Source organism: Ambystoma mexicanum, chromosome 1p, assembly GCF_040938575.1.
Source record: "Ambystoma mexicanum isolate Mex_15411 chromosome 1p, UKY_AmexF1_1, whole genome shotgun sequence".
NCBI classification, from domain to species: domain Eukaryota; kingdom Metazoa; phylum Chordata; class Amphibia; order Caudata; family Ambystomatidae; genus Ambystoma; species Ambystoma mexicanum.
Window position 1 is genome coordinate 1,329,710,573 of NC_090921.1, and position 20,809 is coordinate 1,329,731,381.

General features: G+C 44.1%; 1 protein-coding gene across 3 annotated transcripts in view; it reads left to right on the forward strand.

Moving 5' to 3' along the window:
- CCDC106 (coiled-coil domain containing 106) overlaps positions 1–20,096 on the forward strand; it is a 607,047-nt gene extending 586,951 nt beyond the window's left edge. For 2 of the 3 annotated variants that reach the window (XM_069606800.1, XM_069606810.1), the window contains 3 exons: positions 1,881–2,072; positions 11,377–11,586; positions 15,559–20,096. In XM_069606800.1, coding sequence (XP_069462901.1) covers positions 1,898–2,072; positions 11,377–11,586; positions 15,559–15,875 — 702 coding nt within the window. In that variant the 5' untranslated portion in view covers positions 1,881–1,897 and the 3' untranslated portion in view covers positions 15,876–20,096. The remainder of the gene's footprint in view (positions 1–1,880; positions 2,073–11,376; positions 11,587–15,558) is intronic. The other variant, XM_069606791.1, reaches the window with a different exon arrangement.
- The last annotated feature ends 713 nt before the right edge of the window (positions 20,097–20,809 follow it).

Genomic DNA, 20,809 nt, shown 5'->3' on the forward strand with positions numbered 1-20,809 from the left:
CCTCGGCGGATCTTCCGGTACAAATGCATATAGGAGCCCCCTCTGACATGTTGCCGGTACTAGGGCATAGCCCCTCGGGTGAAGACCCGGTAAAAGAACCTTCTGGTCCCTCAGCACTGTCACTGGGAAGATCCACTGACCCCTTGGCCTGTCGGCCGGTAGCTGATTCAGCCTTGGTACTTGTGCTGGTACCAGGACCTGGGCGGTCCCTCCCACGCGGGCAAGTCCTTGGGAAGGAGTATCCCTTGCGGGGTGCGCTGGAAAAGAGCAGCACTACCTTGGGCCTGGATCAATAATAGACAAAGTTCTTTAGGTCCTTTGGAGGTGATCTCTGGAAGAGCTCCCTCCACCTGGCTAGTCTGTTCTTCAGAGACCGTGAGGAAAGCGTGTTGCACGTGGTACAAGCTTGCCAGCCGTGGCCTGGGCCAAGGCACCGTAGGCAGAGGGCATGGGGTCTTTAGTTGGTAAGAGCCTGTCGCAGGATGGACACCTGCTGAACCCTGTGGAAGTCGGCATGCGCCGGGGAGGAGCGTGACGCCTGAGGACCGATTACCTGAATGAGAAAAAGGCAGAAGAGAAGAAGTATCCGCGCTTGGAATTACATTGCCGAAGCCAAACCCAGGAGCGCTTGTGTATTCGGCCCATTCCAGTCGATGCAGAAAAGGGGACTGAGGTGTGGTGCCGGAGGGAGGAGTCAGGGCAGCGCATGCTCCCAAGGCCGCACCGCTGCGCGCCTCTAAATTTAAAGGGGAAGGTTTTTTCTGGTGAAAAAGGTGGTCTCCCGTCCTTTGGAAGGGACGCCCATGTACTATGGAGGAAAGGGGACGGGACGTAAGAGTACCAGAGGTTATCCTGGTCTGCTCCTTTATCTTTGCAAGTCCAAATCTGGAAGGGAGTTGTATTAGTCCGGTCTGTGTTTTTTCTGTTGGGAAATAAGGATTTTGAGAGATGTAGTCCCTTTCTTGTTGGTTTGTTAACATGGCTTGGGCCATCTGGCCATGGAAGGTGTTTTCCAGTTTTGTTTGTGGCCTACGTGACCTTACTGGGTCTTCTGTATGGTCCATCCCCTCCCTTGTCCAAAATTCCATTCTTTGGATTCAGTCTGGGCTTTGTTCAGGAGGGGAATTACCGTACATGTCTGTTTTTCTGGCTTGTTCATCCCGAAGTGATTTAGCAAGTGATTTACTGCAGACACATGTTGTTGTGGACCTGGGGATACCATACCTAGATCTATGTGGGCAAAGCCAATGTGGTCAGTTTGCCAACTAGTGGGAACTAGTGCTAATATTAAGGAGTGCTTAAACAGAACCCTCAGCAACCGGCAGGTTGGATAGCTCTTTAGAGATGCCTTTTGCTTGCAACATGTCCCGCTGGCTATTTTTTTTGCATGCAGTTATGTTTTAGACTCTTCCTTCCCTGATGCCTCTTTCACATGTAGGTGAGATATTAAGCACGTTGTGCAGTTAGAAAGGCCAGATCGGGATGGTTGGGTACATGTACATTGTTTTTTTTGTTGATTGAATGTTGATCATAGCAAAATCCAGATATTTTTGATGATAACATTGAATTATTGAAATATCATGAAAGGTTTGTGAGATCATATTTGAGAAATTTGATGAATGTTGTGATGAATTAAATGGATCCAATTTTATTGAAATTAATTTTTCAGTAATTATTGAAATTAACAATCATGTGGAATATTTATATTTGAAACCATATTTGTGTGAAAGCCTTTCAGAGGCACCCAAATGTTTAGCTGACCTCTCAAAACCTAAACATGAAGCCGTTATGTCAGCCTGATCCCATCCCTACTGTTAAAATTTAATTGGTCACCAGTGATTGATGGACTTCACACAAGGTCCATCTGTTCTTTGTTTTAGGTTCTTGTATAGCAGAGATGCCGGAAGCCAACACCCCCTCATTTGCTCTAATAAGCAACATGAAGACCCAGCTGCACATGGCCTTGGAGAGGAACTCATGGCTGCAGAAGAGGATTGAGGATTTGGAGGAAGAGCGGGACTTCCTGCGTTGCCAACTCGACAAGTTTATATCCTGTACCAAGGTGGAAGCAGGTGAGCGAAGCACCCCTCGGTAGCACATGTTGCACAGCCTGAAATTGGTGACAGATGAAGATTTTGAAATGTTCTTCAGTCCTCCGTACACAAAGTTAAAACCTTAACCTAACAAATAATAAGTGATTGTGTTTTCTTTTCACCTCATTGAATGTGACAATTTACATTTGAGGTTATGGTGCATAAGACAACTGACTAAAAGACCGATTTTGTTTACTTAGTCACTCTGTCCTTCCATGTGGTCTCCCTTCACCACACTGCACTCGGAGTGAGTCTTTACTTCAAGTTTCCCTCATTGGTTGTTAGGCTGGCAATACATTGGAGGGACAGGGCCTCCATGTCCTTGTCCTGTATGCCCTTATGTGTATTCTGTGTTGTTTTCTGCACAGGAGTCCATGTGGGATTCCTGGCAGTGCAGCTCTGCCTCTTTCTGGTTGTGGTGAACAGAGACCCTTGGGATACCTGCATGGAACCCATGAGTGGGGGTACAACCCTGTACTCCTAATGTATGTTTTTGGGCACCTTCGTGTGGCCCACAGAGCAGGGTATGGGCTGGTGGCAGCTCCATGCTGAATTTGACAGGTGTTTTGAGTATCCTTCATTTTGGGATACCCAGGCCCTGCCATATGAATCAGTGGATTCCTGATAGGAGACAAGATGGCCCCTCTGGCCTCTTGGTTTCTATTACCTGTTACCTTGTTTTCCCAAAGTCCTGGGAAGCCCTGACTCTGTCCTTTCGCCTGACTGGCTGTTGGGTGGAAGGGCCATATATGGTATTGTGGGGAAGTCCAGGCCAGACTGGCTGGAGCCTTCCCAGTGACTGTATGTTGTGGGTACACCCTTGGGGTGGGACCTGGGTGAATGGAGAGTGTGACCAATATGCATTACATGTTATGGGTGTCTGGTATTTGTGTATGTGACGCAAAGAATGAGACAGCCCAGCCTGAATCTGTCATGAATGCAGTGTGATGTGCTGAAAGGTTGGGTTCTTGCCCCAATTCACATTCCTTGTTATGGGTGTCTGGGTGGAAGTGAATGGCCTGAATGCACTGTGAGCCCGATTGGCTGCCTGCCTGCATGAATGCCCTTCTGACTGATTGGCTGACTGACCTTGGCTCAGCATTGTGAATGAGGGACAGATCTGTATATCTGGGGACCTCTCACTTACCAAAATTATTGAGAAGCTGAGGTTGAAACTTGTAGCTGCTTATCCTTGAAGCCCAGCTGGAAGAAGGTTTGCTGCTGCTCTGCGTCGACGTAATCCGAAAGCAGTCGTGTCTGTCAAGGACTAATCCTAAAGATTACCTGTTTAGGAGACCTCTCCTCGAGCTACAAGTGAATATCGTGCAGAAGCTGATCTTCATAATGGCACCCTGGAAGTCGGTCCCAAAAGGCTGTCGACCGGAGACGGGGTCCGCCAAGAAACATTGAAGTGAAGCACCAGGCCATCAAGGCCGTCGAAGTCCATCACCATCGACTGAGGTTCAGAGGATTTCCATGACCGCTGGAAACCTGTTGAGTCGTGTTTCCTAGAAGCAGGGACAGCTTGACGCGGTGCTGCTCGACGACCGGAGCCGCAACGCTCCACCATTGCTTAAGACCATTTAAACCAAGGGCTCCCTTGCCATCACCGTCAACCACTTTGTCCTGACAGAGAAAGGCGAGGTCGCTGACGACTGAGGAGAATCCGCCAGTGGGTTTCCTGCCACTTGAAGTCCACAAAGACACTGACGAGTGAAGATCCAGCCGTGGTCGAGTTCTGATCGTCAACGCCGACGCCCGCTGCTGGGTCTATGCTTGTCACTGAGTCTTCTTAGCGGCACCGAACTCTGTCATCGAGGAGCACCGTACGCCTTGTCTACGTAGGACGTTTACGATCGATCGTCGACAAGCACTGCACAATTCGAAGCTTCTGTCCCGTCAGTGTTCACATTTTCTTTGCAGCATCTCGACGACTGTAGCTCCTGCTTTAAAGGGAGTCCTGGGGTAGTGGAATATTTTTGACCAGGAAACAAGACTATTTAAACATTAATGGACTGGGCTTGTTAATACACTTTATTTCAGGTTGCCCAGTTGGGGGGGATCCTCACTCAGAACAGTCTTTAGGTATAGGGGGGGGTCATCATTCTGCCATTGTTTAACCCAACTTGTCTTCCTTCCTATGTCCTATGCTGATTAACCTTACTGTTTGATTTGTATGCCATTAGAAACTGTCAGCAGTTGGTGCATTTTAAAGGAGTCAATAGTTAAGAGTGGTACCACATAGACATTGTATATATTTGCCATATTAGATTTGCCAAAGTACGTGTGTTATTAATTGTGTATATATGGTGAACCTTATTTTTATATAAAGAACTGTGTTAGCACATAACATAGCGTGTGGACATTCCTTTGTGGTGTGCTTGGGGACTGCACTGTACTTAAGATCTAGTCTGTATCACCTCCTGAGAGCTTAAGCCTTGGTTACTCGTCCATTGCTACCACAATAGAGAACCTTGGATGGGGTGCTCTGTGCTTCTTCTCTGCCATATAGAGGGCATGAGTACAAATAACGCCCCCTCCCGTCTTTATATTGGTAATCCTGGAGATGCTTGTGCGTGCATATAAAGAAACAAAGCATGTAATCTCACTTGTGTGAGTGATAGTAGAGAAAATGGCAAAGTCATTTGAAAGCAACAAGATTGTTTGCTACTTTATGCAGGATTTATAAATCAAAACGGCAGCCATTTACTCTGCCTCTTGACTGAAAAGTTCTTAATTTACAAAGCAATGCTCACTGCTGAATGTTTAATAAATCAAAGCCTTTTTATATTAATTATCAGGTTTACAAAAAAGCATATTTTTTATAAAGCAATATCCACTTTCCCTGCAACACCTGTAATGTAATTTTCAATTGTCAGCACTAGAAATTTCCTTTGTTTGTCTCATTAAACTGTCTCAAAACTCCCAGAAAACGAGTCAAGGGTTTTTATTGAACTTTTAGGCAGGGTGCTAGGGCCGTCCCTCTTTGTCTTGTTTAAAAGCACCAATCCGTCCCTTACCCAGGCGTCCTCACTCCACGGGTTAATATATACTGCAGGTTTCTCTCTACTGTCTAGGTTCTTACTTTTTTTCATAGGGAAAACCTAACGGCCAATGCCTTATCTATCTAAACTTCCACAGGGACTAGACTGACTGACCCTATGCTATCAGTGTTATTTGTTGACTAAAAGTGTTTATAGGGTGTGCCTTTCCTACATGGTGCCCGTCTCAGTCTTTGTCCTAGCATGTACTCTACCTACCTTTGCTGCTTCTGCTCCCTATACTTCCGTGTCCGTTTCTCTGATCCCTCTCGGGCCTCCTACCACTTGCCTCCATGCTTTGATTATTTCCCTCTTCTCCACACTAATACTCCCTCCTTCACACTGCTACCACTCCACCCGACCCTATCCCCAGTCATACTACTACTACTCTCACAATCACTTTTCAGCCCCTCCCTATGCTTTCACTAATATTCTCATTCGCCCACCTTGGACGCAGAGTCACAACACAAGACCATTTGCTCTCACCAACCAATACCTCACATTTTCAAAAATCGCCTTCATGCTCCACTGTCCTTCCTCCTGCAGGTCATTTGGTCTGCTACCTCCTATTCCTCTGACCTCACCCAAACAACCCACAACTTCTGTTTCCTTTAGTCTCTCTTATCCCCCTCCTTATCTTCTGATTGGTTCTCTGATCCTGGCACATCTGGCCCTTGCTTCGCTGCCTGGGAGGGGTCACAATTACAGAAAGTTTAAAAGAATTGGTTAAACCCTGCGCTTCTTCCTTATATGGGACTACCATGCTGCAATAATGGTGGTCTGTGCTGCAAAGTGTCTGAGTTCGTGTTAGGCGACCGAGGTGCAGTTCCCCTCAAGATTAGTGTAGTCTGGTTGAGTGGTTGCCGCTCTACTTTAAGTTCCTGGTGGTCTAGGGTGACCGCAAAGGTTTGGCTTTTGTTTGCACTGAGACTGGTGAGCAGTGCACAACATCTGGTGAAGCCACATAGCAGCTCTGGCTCCTCTTTCATTGCTTTTCGACCTGCAGGTGACATTGGTAAGTGGATTGCTTTAGACCTCTGACTCTAGTTTCAGAATTTCTCTCTCTCTGGTTTATGTCGCATGGGGCACTAATGGGTTGCTGTCCTGCGGGTGGTTTCTTCGCCTGTTGGTGCTTCGTTGACAGTTGTAAAAAAGAAAGAGAACTCTTTGCCAGCATTTTTGTCATGAGGTAAGGGGTAATGCAAGGTCGAACTGCACTTATATACACTGACATTTGGAGAGGGGATAGGAATTGAGGTCCTTTCAAATGCCACCATCTTCTTCTTCTGGGGTATGTGATGAATCCTACAGACTCCTTACTAATTCCCTGCCTAAAGTCTCCTCTCAGGTGGCCAGGGAAAGGCAGACACTTCCTGACCTTGGGGGTGGTGTTCTGTGGGAGAATCACCTGGGAGGAGAAAAGGCCCAGGAGAGTGAGAGGCATCCCTGGGATGAGACACATTATTTGTCTTCCTTTAGGGAGGATGACTCCACAATATGAAAGTATGTAATGGCTTGTTGTAATAACCATCTTGCTGTTCCACAAGATACAGATACAAATAGGGGTGAACTCAATCATACACTCCTAGGCCTAGGGAGGAATCAAAACCTTCTAATGTTTGGGAGACCCGTAAAGGTGAAAACCTTTCTAACACCCAAAGAGGCAGCAAAAACACATTTGTGAATAACACCAGCTCAAAAGAATTGCCTTTCCCGGTACACCCAAGGCTAATGACTAATTCTTATGATGTTCCTTTAAATAATGTTATAAGAAACAAACTGGGGTTTAAGAAAATCTAATTTTACCTTTAGGGACTTGAAGTCCCATAATTCCCTAGGCACTGGGACGAAGAAGAGAGCTGAAGAGGCACAATGTTGCAGGAGTGGTCAGTTCATTAATGCAAATGACCCACACCTGAGGGAGACTGAGAGGCTTAAAAGGCCTTCTCCGGTGCAGGCCATAGAGTTGGCGTTGTTGGTGAAGAGTAGAAGAAACAGAAGCAGCGTCGTTCGTTCTGGCAGCCCAGGCACACGCTGGAGGCGAGAGAAGCCGCCGGGACTACTGTTTTGGCAGATATCAGCTGCCTGTCCTGAGAGGGTCTGTGCCCCAAGAAATCTGAAGTGCAGAGGTCGGGCAGCGGGAAGCATGCAGGAGGAAAGCTTCCCCCCTAGTCACCTGATCTGCAGAGGAGGAAAAAGTGCTAGATCAGCCCCAGCAGCAGCAACTGTCCCCTCAGCCACTGCTGCAGCTGCTGCAAAGCCGGTGGAAGGCAGGATCATTCAGTATCTGTACGAATGGCGGGGTATTACTTCAGATGCTTGGGCACTGGAAACAGAGGCCCATGTTTACTGTCTTCCTTTTCGACAAAGGCCTCGGGACCATCCATCGGGAGCCAGCTCTGCCAAAATTCCAGACCAGCTCCTTGTGCAGGAGATTTTAACCCTTCTAGAGAAAGGTGCAATAGAACATGTACCTGTAGCAGAGAGGAACAAGGGTCCCTACTCCCCTTACTTTCTCATCCCAAAGAAGGACGGAGGATTGAGACCCATTTTAGACTTCAGAAACTTGAACAAGTTCCTCAGGAAGGACAAGTTCAAAATGGTAAACCTTTCTCAGATCCTTCAGGCTCTCCAACTCCAAGACTGGTTGTTATCGTTTGACCTACAGGATGCTTACTTTCATGTGCGATCCATCTCAAGCACAGGAAGTAGCTGAGGTTCGTGATTGGCCATTCTCACTATCAGTTTCGAGTTCTGTCATTCGGGTTGACCTCCGTCTCGAGGGTCTACACCAAGCTGATGGCAGTGGTGGCAGCGAGTCTCAGGAGAGAGGGGATTCACCTCTACTCTTACTTGGACGACTGGTTAATCAGGGCGAGTTCACCCGAACGAGCCCAAGAACATCTAACCATGACCTGCAACTTCTTACACAGACTGGGCTTTTCCCTCAATTTCAAGAAGTCACAAATGGTACCACTCGAGAAGCTCCAATTCATCAGAGCTGTACTGGATGCGTCCTTGGGAAAAGCCTTGCCTCTCTTGGAGAAAGCTCACCACATTCTGCAGATGGTAACAAAGTTCCTGAACGCCCAGCGTCTACCGGCCTTCGATTTCCTCAGGTTGCTCGGTCTCATGGCATCCAGCATTTTTCTGGTGCCAGAGGCCAGATTGAGGATGAGATCCCTTGAATGGGCCCTCAAAACTCAATGGTCTCAATTTTCAGGGAATATGTCAGATCTTTTGCAAGTTTCGGCCAGAGTAGCTCAAGATCTACTATGGTGGGCTTGCGAGGACAATATCCTCAAAGGAGAATATTTTTGGCAACCATGACCGGAGATAATAGTAGTGACGGACACCTCACTCACAGGGTGGGGAACCCACACCAGCGATCTTACAATCAGCAGTGTTTGGTCTCCGTAGGAGTCCAAACTGCACATCAGTCTTTTGGAGCTAATGGCAATCAGACTAGCTATGAAAGCCTTTTTGCCCTCTGTACAGGGGAAAGAGTGTCCTGATAATGACAGACAACACAGTGGCCGTGTACTACCTCAACAAGAGAGGAGGCGTAGGATCACTTCCTCTGTGCAGGGAAGCAATGCAGCTCTGGTTCTGGACAGTACAAGAAGGAATCTCTCTGTCGGCAATTCGCCTAGCCGGAGAGCAGAACACGGCGGCAGACACTCTGAGCAGGCAGAGCACAGTGTCCCACAAGTGGGAACTAGCTCAGGAAGTCCTTCTAGAGATCTTCACCCTTTGGGGAACCCCTCAAGTGGATCTTTTCGCGACCAGGATCAACCGAAAGTCCGATCAGTAATGCTCAAGGGAATTTCCCCCAAGAGGAGCTCTAGGAGACACGTTTGTGGTGGACTGGGATTTTCCACTGCTGTATGCGTTTCCTCCAGTCCCCGTGATTCCTCAAGTAATCAGGAGGTTGAGAAAGTTCAGGAAAACCATGATCCTAATTGCGCTGGATTCTAGACATGTCCATCTGCCCTCCAATACGTCTTCCAGAGACAGAGGATCTCCTCTCGCAAGAGGAAGGTCGGGTTCTCCATCCAGAGGTCAATACGCTCAGCCTTCACGCTTGGCTTCTGAGAGGCTGAGATATAAGGATTGGGACCTCCCGGACGACGTAATGGAGATTTTGCTTTCAGCCAGAAGGCGATCAACAAAGTCCTTGTACCAGTGTCGTTGGAACAAGTTCAGTAACTGGTGCAGGGATAAGAATGTGGATCCATTCCTATGTAACACCCTTATGGTACTCTTTCCTGTTACATTTGGCCAATTTGGGGCTCCAAGTTGGCACTATAAAGGGGTAGTTAGTGGCGCTACCTATTTTTAAGCGCTCCTCAGAAGAGGTATCCTATTTCAAAATGCCCTTGGTTTTTCAATTCCTGAAAGGGCTGACAAATGTGTACCCTCCAACAAATTTTCAGGTACCTGTCTGGGATCTAAACTTAGTCCTAAAGTTTCTTACATGTATACCTTTTGAACCACTATATTCTTGCCCGTTAAGGCTTCTTACTTTGAAAACAATTTTGCTAGTGGCAATTACATCAGCCCGCAGGGTGAATGAATTGCAGGCGCTCTTTTGTAAGCCTCCTCACGCCATTTTCCATAAGGACAAGGTTATCCTTGGAGTCAAACCCTCTTTCTTACCGAAAATAGTCTCTGACTTCCACCTGTTACAGAAAATTACTTTACATTCTTTCTACCCTCCTCCACATACAAGTAAGGAGGAAAAAAGATTACACAGAATGGACCCAAGAAGGGCTTTTAGTTTCTAGATCTCCAGATTGGCTAAATTCTGACAATCTGACCAACTTTTTGTCGGATATACCGGGCACAAATTGGGTCTAGCGGTATCAAAACAAATGCTATCCAGATGGATAATCTTAGAAATCTCTGAATGTTATAAATTGGCTGGAAAAGAGCCCCCAGATGGATTAAGGGCTCATTCAACTAGGGGTATGGCAACTTCAACGGCTCTTCAAAGGGGTGTCCCAGAGCAGGACATTCGTGCAGCAGCCACTTGGTCGTCCATGCATACCTTCGTGAAACATTATTGCCTGGATTCAACATAGTTTCAAGGGGGTCTTTTTGCTGAAGCAGTCCGTCACACAGTGCATGACTAACACTTATCTGATACTCCCTCCTCCAAATTCATACTGCTATGCAAGCCTATCTAAGATGAGGAATACATGGGAGGACACAATCCATTCGTCAAGCACAGCGCCCTTTAGTGAAAAATGTCCGAAGCAGGAAGCTGGAAGATAAGAATATGTAAGGTGAGGAATACGTGGGAGGAACATCCAATCGAAAGAACGTTACAGTTGGTAAGTAACTTGTTCATCTCTGCAATTGGTTTGTATGGCTGGTCTGCCTGCTTCTCTGTGCAGTGAAAAGGACTTGCTGCCCTTTGGGAGGATATATTCCAAGATAAGATCCACAACTGGGAAATATTGCAGCTAACTGTGGCAATTAGTCATATGAGTGATCTGACAAGTCATATTTGTCCCTTAAACTCAAGTGGCCCTACTGAAGGAGGAGGTTGGATTTTGAATTGGTTGACCCAGTGGAATATAGTGTCTTTTATCAATATACTTTACTGAACATAGTGGCAACTTGCACCAAAATATTCAACGTATTGAAACAAAGGGGTACTGCATAATTACTCCTAATACTAAAAATCACAAATCTGGACTACTTAGTTTGTCCATTACATAGGCATAAATGTGGTCAGTTGGCACATACCAATGACGTTTGAACTACAATGCTTCTACCAGCTTTCACCAGTGTTTCATAAGAAAAGTGGAAACATTTGAAATAACAGCCGACATATACATCAAAGGTCAAAGCATTTCAACTCATAGGTCAACAATATAGGACAATTTGATAACTTTACAGCACAACACTTTATACGATGTGAGTAAAAACATTTTAAAGTGAATAAAATATGTAACTCAGTAAGATGGAAAGGGAAAGCATTATCTCTCCCTTTGGGCACGATTTAAGAACTTTTTATTCCTTACCTTCAGGCGCCTGAGGCAGCGGCCCATGCCCCTTGATTTAGGCACAGTGTGTGCATTGATTTCCTATTTATGCTCATTGTAACTCTACTGCGTGAAGAGCATGCCCACCCTTAATAACATAAAATAATAATCTTGCTTCATTGACATTTTCTTTATCCTCCTGGCTTTTACCTTCCTACTTCATTTCTCCACTTGCTGCTGCCCCTGCAGAAGACCACGCACAAGGTAAGCGGGCCTTCTGGTGTGCTCAGGTGAACGACTGCCAGAACGGTGACATCACAGACAACGATAGTTTGCTTTCCTCCATCAGTGGCCACTCAGAGGAAGGAGGCGCCATGGTAGAGCGTAAGAAACCTGGCCAGAAAGGAGGCGTGTCCCGAAAGCGCATCTTCAAGCCAAAAGGTCGAGAGAGACAGAGGGGTAGGTGACGTGATGGGATAACCACTCATTAGTCTGCTAGTCTAGAAAATGTTTTATCCTTTGTAGCGGCAGCATTTTATTTTATTTTTTCGTAAACATTTATAAGGATGTTTTTGCTTTTAAATATGTCTTGTAGCTGATTTGTGATGTCATTCTGAGCAGTGTACAACAGTATTTTACAACAATATATGGTCCTCTATAGATATTTTGGGAGTCTTCAATTTTCATTTTTTAAAGCCCTGAAGAAGCTTGAACAACTCCTGTTTCATATTGTATTGACTGTCCTTTAGACGTATAGGTCTCCCCGATTTAGGTTCTGGTGGCTCTCCAAGCCATGGATGAGCACACGCTTAACATCAAATGTAACTTTGGATACTGTGGGTGTATGCTATCAATATTTTTTTTTTTTATAAAAAGCATTTTGAGTCAGAGCTCTTCCTGTGGCTTTCACATGCGTCTAAGTAGGGAAATGTATACCTTTGGCCTATATAAAAAAAAAATCATGCATTCAATATTTTGTTATGACACTGAATCCACACTGACGGACCATGTTTCCTTGGGCAAATAATTATTTTTGAGTTGCTTGAAAATCTAATTGGAACAAGGGGGCGTCCTACCATCAATATTTGATATTTGCAACAACTTTAATGCAAATATCAAATATTGATGGTAGGACGCCCCCTTGTTCCAATTTATTCTTAGCCCATAGTCCTGCCAGTTCGAGGGCTGTCCCTTTAGTTACCATTGAAAATATAATTGAACTCGTTAAAGCAGATTCTCAAAACTTTGTTAAAGCAGATTCTCAAACTGTGTCTTTGACAATGTAAGGAAATATGAAATACAGGCTTGGATTAGCACAGTTCCAATGACTACTTTGATAGTAATTTCAGAAAGCAGCCAGGATGGTATGTCCGCTTGAAAATTTGAATAGGACATTTGCTGATGGCAACAAGGGCTACAAAGGCATGTTTTGAGCCTCAGTTTTTAAGTTTAATTTTGGTATGTCTTGTAAACTTCCTTAGTGTATTTCATTCCAAACAGCAGCACAAATCTTCTACATTGTAGAATCTATTCTTGTCAGTAATTGCTGCTTCAATCATAAGATGGCCACCATTTATAAAATGGGACATTGGTGTGGTCTCTTTTCACTTTCCATAGAAATCTCAAAGTGTACCAAAAGTTCATTACATTTCTAAAAGGTGAGTTTTGTTGATTGTATCTGCTCTTTTTGGGATTTATTATTTTGGTGAAACGGTCTCTTTAAAGCATATATTGACTATTTTACAGTTTCATAGACAAAGCAGACATTAACACTTCTGCTATGTTTTGCAATACCGATTTATTGTTGAAAAATTGATTTTCGTTGGTTTTTTCCACAGCAATGATTACAAACGATAATTGTGCATTCTAATAGAACATTATCAATATTTCCTGCCGAAAGGTACCTAATTAGGGCAATTGTCTCTATGTTATTGTTTCAATAGAAATCTGAGTGTCCCAAAAAGCATTAGCACTTCTAAAAGCTGAGTAGTTTTATTGGCCTGAACTCACTTTAGTTGAAAAGTAGTCCCTGTATTGCACTTGACTTGCAGCTGCTTGGAACCCAAACATTTCTTTTATGCTATAGTAGCATCAATCTACTAACAGACTACACTATGAGACTAAAACAATGTTATTACCAGGTTATATCGCTAAAAACAAAATTGGTTTCTTTTTCTTTCTCTTTTTACTTGTCTTCCTATTTTCTTTCTCTTGTATACCTTCCAATATTTTCCCTCCCATCTGTGATTTGTTTTTTGTACACCATACCACTTGTCTCTAACATCCTCTTGTGCATGTAACTTGCTTCTGTTAACTTCCCGCTTGATAATTCCCTTCTTTTTCCTTTCACTCGCTCTCTTAATTTGCATTCGTTCTCTCTTACCTTTCCCACTTTTCATTCTTAAAATTGCTCTTTTCCTTCTCTCATTGCCTCTCATTTCCTTTGCTCTTTATAATCCCAAACCTTCATTTCCCCCCTACTTTCTTGTCTCTTCTGTTTACACCCTCTTCTTGTTGCCTTTTACTGCTTTTCCATCTTCACCGATGTATTGCACTTACTTTCCCTTATCTTCACACCCCTCCTGCTAATCTCCCAAAATGAATCTCCACTTTACCTTGCTTGCGTTCCACATTTTTTATATTTTGACATTTGCTTCTCTTTGTCACATTTTTTCCATCTCCATTTCATGAATGGTGGAGTCTATAGATATCTTATACTCAAACTCCTTAAAAGGCTTCAAAAAGTGCCAGAGAAGTAAATATGTGGGGCCAGGGGCATAATCAAATTAATCGCATGCCTCAATAGAACGTTTTTCGTTTTGTTTTGTGACAAACCACAAGAATTAATTGTGAAATTTGAGATGAGGAAGTAAAGCATTTGCCTCCAAAAGGAGGAGACAGCGTAATTACAAGGACGGCGGTAACCCGCTGGTGCTTCCAGAGGGTTGCTGCCGTCCTCGTAACACTGAATCCGCCGCCTGACTTCCCGGTGCAACCGGGACATTACAAGTCCCGGTGGAGCGGGAAGTCAGGTGGTGGATTTGCTAAATCCTCATTCGGACTCCAAGGGAATGGGTAATCGAAAGCACTGTGACAACTCTGCGGGCGGGTGCCGTTGTGCCTGGCAGGTCAGACCTGCCGGGCTTAACAGCCCCCGCCCGCAGACTTGGAGTGTGACAGTCCGGAATGGGTGCCGGTAAGTTGCTACTGGCACCCTTATTTCCAGACCGCCACACTCATAATGAGGCAGAGCATGGAAACAAGAGTTCTACTCCTGGCTTCCTCACCTGACCATGTTGCACAAAATATCTTCTATGCATAGTTCTCATCTTTGAAACTGTTTGTGCACTAGAATTAAGAGCTATTTAACACCATTCATAAAAAACTAAAACCTGAAGCAGCAGACATTTCCTGTGTAGTGTTGAGAAATAGACTGTGCATTTTGGGTAGTCTATGAAAGCCCACACCCCTGCTATCAAACTAGAGCATAGAACAATATTTACAACTGATTCCAGTTCTGACTGTGAAAGCAAGGCTGTTTTCAAAATAATCATAGTTTACTAAGGCAGTACAACAGGTAAGGATGTATACATTTATGGGAATCCAGAGCCTCCTTTAGCTAAATGGGACTTGAATTAGATATTGTGGTGTGTAGTTTAGCAATATCCAAGTGGTAATGTTTCCCTTGATGACATAAGTGCATTTCTCCTGGTTGGGAAAGGTCGCCAACCATGACTAACGCTATTGAATGCTATATAGTCTAATAGTCATCATACCTTAAACATGTTTAGAATCTATAAAGGAGTCATGCAGACCTGTCAATATATGTGTGGGTTGCTTATGAATCAACAAACATACCTTATTATCTGAGCTGTTGCATTCCCCACTAGCTGGACTTTGATGAATCTAGAAGTTCATGTTTCTCCAGAGCAATAGGTGTTTCGACTTAGCAAAGAAAGGTTGATTTAACTCCTTGGAACACATGAACAAAAGATGTAGTTGTGGTTTCAGAAACAGAAGTGGCGCACTTATAGGTGTAATTTGGCATTGAGCTAGCTTGCATCGTCATCGTAATGGCTACAGGTCGGTCATAAAGAAATTGCAGACTATCCTTATACCATTTAAACTTTAGTATAGTAAAGGGCACAAAGTGAATTCCAAATCTCAACTGTCTTCACGGCTTTTCAACTTTAACATCGTCTCTTTTACTTTCTATCTCTATAGTTCTGTTTTGCCCCGCCCTCTCCACTTCTCCTTTGCTCTCCATTCTCACTCCATTCTCCCACTTTCTATTCCCCATCTTTTTTCCATTTCGTTGTTCTTGTGTCTTATATCTTTGCTTCCCACCCCTCTTCATTGCTTTCATGCTTTTTTACCTTTTCTCAATCGCCTACCCATCACTTTTTTTGTCGCCTGCTACCTTTTTCTTAGTGAAAGATGCAGATGGTGTCCTTTGCCGCTACAAGAAGATCCTTGCAACTTTCCAGAAGCTCCAGAGCATGAGCCGGGCCTTTGAGCACCACCGGGTTGACCGCAACACTGTTGCTCTCACCACCCCCATCGCTGAGTTGCTGATCGTGGCACCTGAGAAATTGTCAGAGGTTGGTGAGTTCGACCCTAGTAAGGAGCGTCTCTTGGAGTATTCCCGACGCTGTTTCCTGGCATTGGATGAAGAGACCCTCAAGAAGGTCCAAGCACTGAAGAAAAGCAAACTGCTTCTCCCTATCACGTACCGCTTCAAGCGATGATCACCACACAAACTGCCTCCATTTGATGACTTTGTACAGGATTTCTCTTACCATGTCCCTTCTCATTCTTTAGTTCCTTTACAGGGATTGTTTACTAAAGTCAGTACCACCAGCCCAGATCTTTCCCTAGGAATTGGGACATGGAACATGCCTATGCGTTGATGGCCATAGTGGCAAAGCCTGATGAGCCACTAATTTAGCCCTCACTGTCTTGCACTGGCCCTGCACTTACATGATTCTCACACTTGTAAATCACTCAAATTGTGATCAGCTCATCACTGGACAGCTACTCCCTGACTGGTAGATTAATATCCATTGCTCAAGATCACCACTTACATCTGACTTTTAATGTTTTATAGTTTCCTTTGGTGTGCAAGAGCCATTTTGGTACCTTTGAAGATATTCTGGGCTGCCAATGGTCTTCGTCTATTTGGTAAAGCTGTATTAAGATTTACGAGCACAGAATCTTTTTCCAGTGTTCAACCACTGGCCGGCCAGAGCAGACAGGAAAACGAAAGCTCGAGTCTCCTACATCACACATTTATATCTGCTCTTTTTAGGATTTATTTTTATGGTGATGAGGTGCATGGCAACTGTTGTCTATGTTTGCTGTTTCACAGGGAAGGTATACATCAATGTACAAACATTACATTTTTCTATTTGGATGTATATGTTTTTTTAATACAGTCTAACTCACCGGAAGCAGCCGAAAACTCCCTCCGAATTATCACTTCTACAAAAATACAACAGTATGCTTTGCAAGAATGAGTAAGCCCATCCTGGTACAGGCTAAAGCATAGTGCATCCCTGAGAGCACAAGGGTGCCAGGATCCTTCACTTAATTATCACATTTGATTTTGATTTTATTTATTTGTAAGTTATTGTTGTAATGTAAAATGCAATGTCGCCGAAAAAACATTTTAAAATGCAGGTTTTTCTTGTAGTCTTGGTGAAATTGAGACAAAAGGACCAGTTATCTTAACCAATTGATTTTGGGCTTTCTTTGAAAGAGTGGAAGACACTAGGTTTTCCTGAGGTACATAGTCAGCGTGAACAGCACTGCTTTTAATATATTGCTCAAAATTAACTGGAGAAAGCCTGTGTTGTTTTTGTCTTGCTCTTATTGCTTTCACAACTCTGTTTCCTACTTTATAGGATCAGAGTACCTATTTCTCTGAATTAATTGGGAGGAGACATTAAGAACAAATTGGGCGGTGCCCCTAGTGTCTCAGACACTAGATTTTGTATAATAATATTGAGCATGTACATTGCTTGGACCACAAACTGAATTATTTATTGGTATTCATGCAATAGGTATTATCACCACCCAGCAACATGTAATGATGAAAAGCAGTATCCACTGCACCGATTTGGGAACCCTGTGACCTGCTCGTTAATACACTGATTTTTGTGTAAGCGTAACTTACCGAGCCATTGTACCGGCTCCAGGCCATTGAGTCCCGTGTTTTGCACTTGGAAATGTATCGTGCAGTTTGACTTTATTTGTTGTTGGGCTGAGTGTGTGTACAGTGCTGGCCATTTTCAGTTTGCTCTCCCACAGTTTATCCATCTGCTAAATGTCCACAGCCTGTTAAGTACAGATAGATTTGGGGGGCTGTGTCAGAATGGACCTAAGTCTTGTTTCAGCTCTTTTGCTGTACCATGCTGGGCATTACCCACAACATCACATACCTCCCACCACTCTGTTTTCTGCCTACGAGTTACTGTTTCATCCTCCTCTCACATAGTTCATCATCACCTGCTCTTGACGTTGATTCACCAGCCCTCAGACTGTGTGGTGTCCTGGTTAGAGTGTTGCAGTCCTTGACTCAGTTTGGTGATCAATGTAATGTGTTTGGTGATCTCCTGTACACTGCATTGTTCTACTCTTCATCTCTATCCACTCTTGCCACCTGTAGATTTGTTGCTCCACCTTTGTTTCCCACCTATACGTGTGGTAAAGCAATAGCAAAACCACCTGTCCAGAGAAAAAAGAGATGACCGTCAAGCTTACCCGCTCCAGAGATGGAACAGTATGTAATGATTTTGTGGAAAGACTGACAGTTTCTTTTGGCAAGAGGAAAGCATGCGAAGACCTATGCAGTGATTTATACCTAAAATGGTATTTTGTCTTTTATAATTAAGTTGTGTTTTTTTAAGTGAATGAAGTCACATGTATTTACATTTTACTCAGCCATCTTATCCAAATTCCATTAATACTAAGTAAAGAGCAAATTGCAACTTAAAAGGCTGTCTTTGACTTTGGGTCCTATCACTGATAAATTACTAAATGTCTTTGCTTTAAGGTGAGTAATAAAACCAATGTATAGTATGTATAGTATTGGCCCAGCTGGTGATATTGAGGTCAGAGTCAAGGGTGCACGAAAGAAGTTGAGGGACCCATCAAAGATCCAAGAAGCTATGTGTGGTAAACTTAGAAGGATCAAAAATAACATTAACCTTAAAAGAGAGGCTCAAAATGTGATGAAAGAAGAAAAAACACAGCCAAGACAAGTACATCCGACTCCCAGTTTGACAGAAAAGAAACCTTTAATTTTAGGATGGTGCCGGAAACCGAGATGGTAGAGATTGTGAGCAAACTAAAACCACCCAGTTGTAAGGCCGATGTATGCCCTGCCATCACTGTCAAGGCATCTCTCTTGTCGCTCATATGTACGATTACTAAATTCATTAACTGTTCTTTTAAGGAGAACTGTGTATCCCGCGAGCTAAAAAAACGCATGGATCGCGCACCTAAAATTGACCCTGTAGTTGTCACCAACTATAGACCTTTTGCCACCACACCATTCTTGCTTAAAATTCTTGACTGAGTGCCATACAAGCAGATACCAGAGCATCTAGTCCATAATAATATTCTCAACAAATGGCAATCTGGGTTCAGGCCAGGTCACGGGACGGAGATGGCATTGCTGGTCCTGAAATTCTCCATGCTCCAATCCATGGATAAAGGCCATATGGTCATGCTTATGCTGCTGGGCCTATCGGCCTCATTTGTCTTGGTGGATCATTCTCTCTTGAAGGAAAGATTGTAAAAGGTGGCAAACATCTCACATGACGCTGTAGCCTGGGTCCAATCTTTTCTGGAAGATAGACTAGTGAGAGTCTTTAGTGGGGATGCAGAGGCAACCCCAGAACTCTTACTGTATGGGTTCCGACAGGGGGCATGTCTCTCTCCGTCCCTGTATACAATTTGTAATGCTCCATTATTCCAATTGCTCGAGGAGAGGGGAATTTGTTTCACTAATTACGCAGACGACACTCAATGCGTAATCCCCCTCTCAGGAGTTTATACACAGGACGTCACAAAAATTAATAAGACATACAACCTGATTGAAACCTGGATGATACAGAACGGACACGCTAAATTCTGAAAAAACCAAGCTCATGGTAGTAGGCTCTCCAACCAGAATCCACAAATTAGACCCAGCATACCAACAAATACAGCTGCCAGATTGTGAGATCATCATACAGCAGAAGGTGAAGACCCTGGGAGTCTACCGGGATCACACATTAAATATGCTGGCTCAGGTTAATAACCTAGTATCCACCTCGACCTATCATATTAGACTCCTGTCTCAGATACACCAGTTCTCTCTGAGAAAGCTTCACCACAATAGCCACAGCCATCATTGGCACCGAAATCGACTATTGCAGTAGCTTATTAATTGACGTTAGCAAGAGGGATTGCTTCAGGCTCCAAACTATTCAGAGCAGTCAGAGCAGTTGTATGACTTAACAGAAGAGTGCACGTCTGAAGCCAGAAGAAAGCTGGATTGACATCCTATAGAATACTCTTTTGTCTTTTTTCCATAACTCACAATTGTCTTGCAGGTAATAGCCCACCTATCTCTCAGAAACCCTGAGAAAGAAACCCCATGTAAGGTCCTTCAGCTCTAATGATGGCAAGCAATCTACTCACGGTTCCCAGGACCAAATTGATCATGGTTAGAAAAGCGCATTCTTTGCAGCAGCACTTATGGCATGGAATTCGATCCCACCTGATCTCTGGAAGATCGAATCAAGAGAACTGTTTAAAAGAAGACTAAATACCCATATGTTTAGATAGTGCTTGATATTTGCAGCACTGTCGAATTGTTGTAATGTCTGTTGTGTGTTTTATATGTGCGCTCTTATGCCTTTGGGCCACTTGTGCGCATTATAAATTAAATAACATAACAAAAACAACCCCCTGGAAATTGATTTTTTTTGTGGCATAGCTATACTAATTGTTATGTACTAACTCACTCTTTTTGGAAGTTCCAGCAGGAATGAGAAACACATTTATAAAGTTAACTTAAATAATAAAAAAAAGATATTGGGAGTAATGTTCCTGCTGCACATCTTCACTTGTGTTCTTACTCTTGGGTTGTACTTCACCTTATATTGGTTTAACTGATGTCATTTGGGATTTCACTTCAAATTTTGTTCCATCATATAATGTTGTATTAACAATAATCCATAATGGAGAGAATCACATTTGATAATCAATACACATACAATCGTCAATATGAAGGTACACATTGACTGACATTTTTACTTAACTTTTGGGGAGTGTGGCTTGGATTCCATGGTGGTCGGAGCGGCTCTGTGAGAGCTCCCGGCTGGTGCCACGCATCCAGCAAGCATGCTCTGGTGAACCAGCCCTTCAGCACAGGAAAAGCAGACCGAGTGTTAGCTGAGGTACCGAGGCACACATGGCCTGACTGTGGTCCTCCTGCAGACCGGGAGAGCGTTGATTCCTGAGCTGATGGGAGAGCCGCACGGGCGGGCCCTGGTAAAATGCAGCAAAATGGCACCTGAGACCCTGCGCCGAACCCACTACAGTCTCCGGATGCTGCGGCGTGCTCGAGCTTGAGCCTGAAGACGCGCCGCAGCGCTGATGGACACCCTACACCCCACTCTGGGGAGCGCCT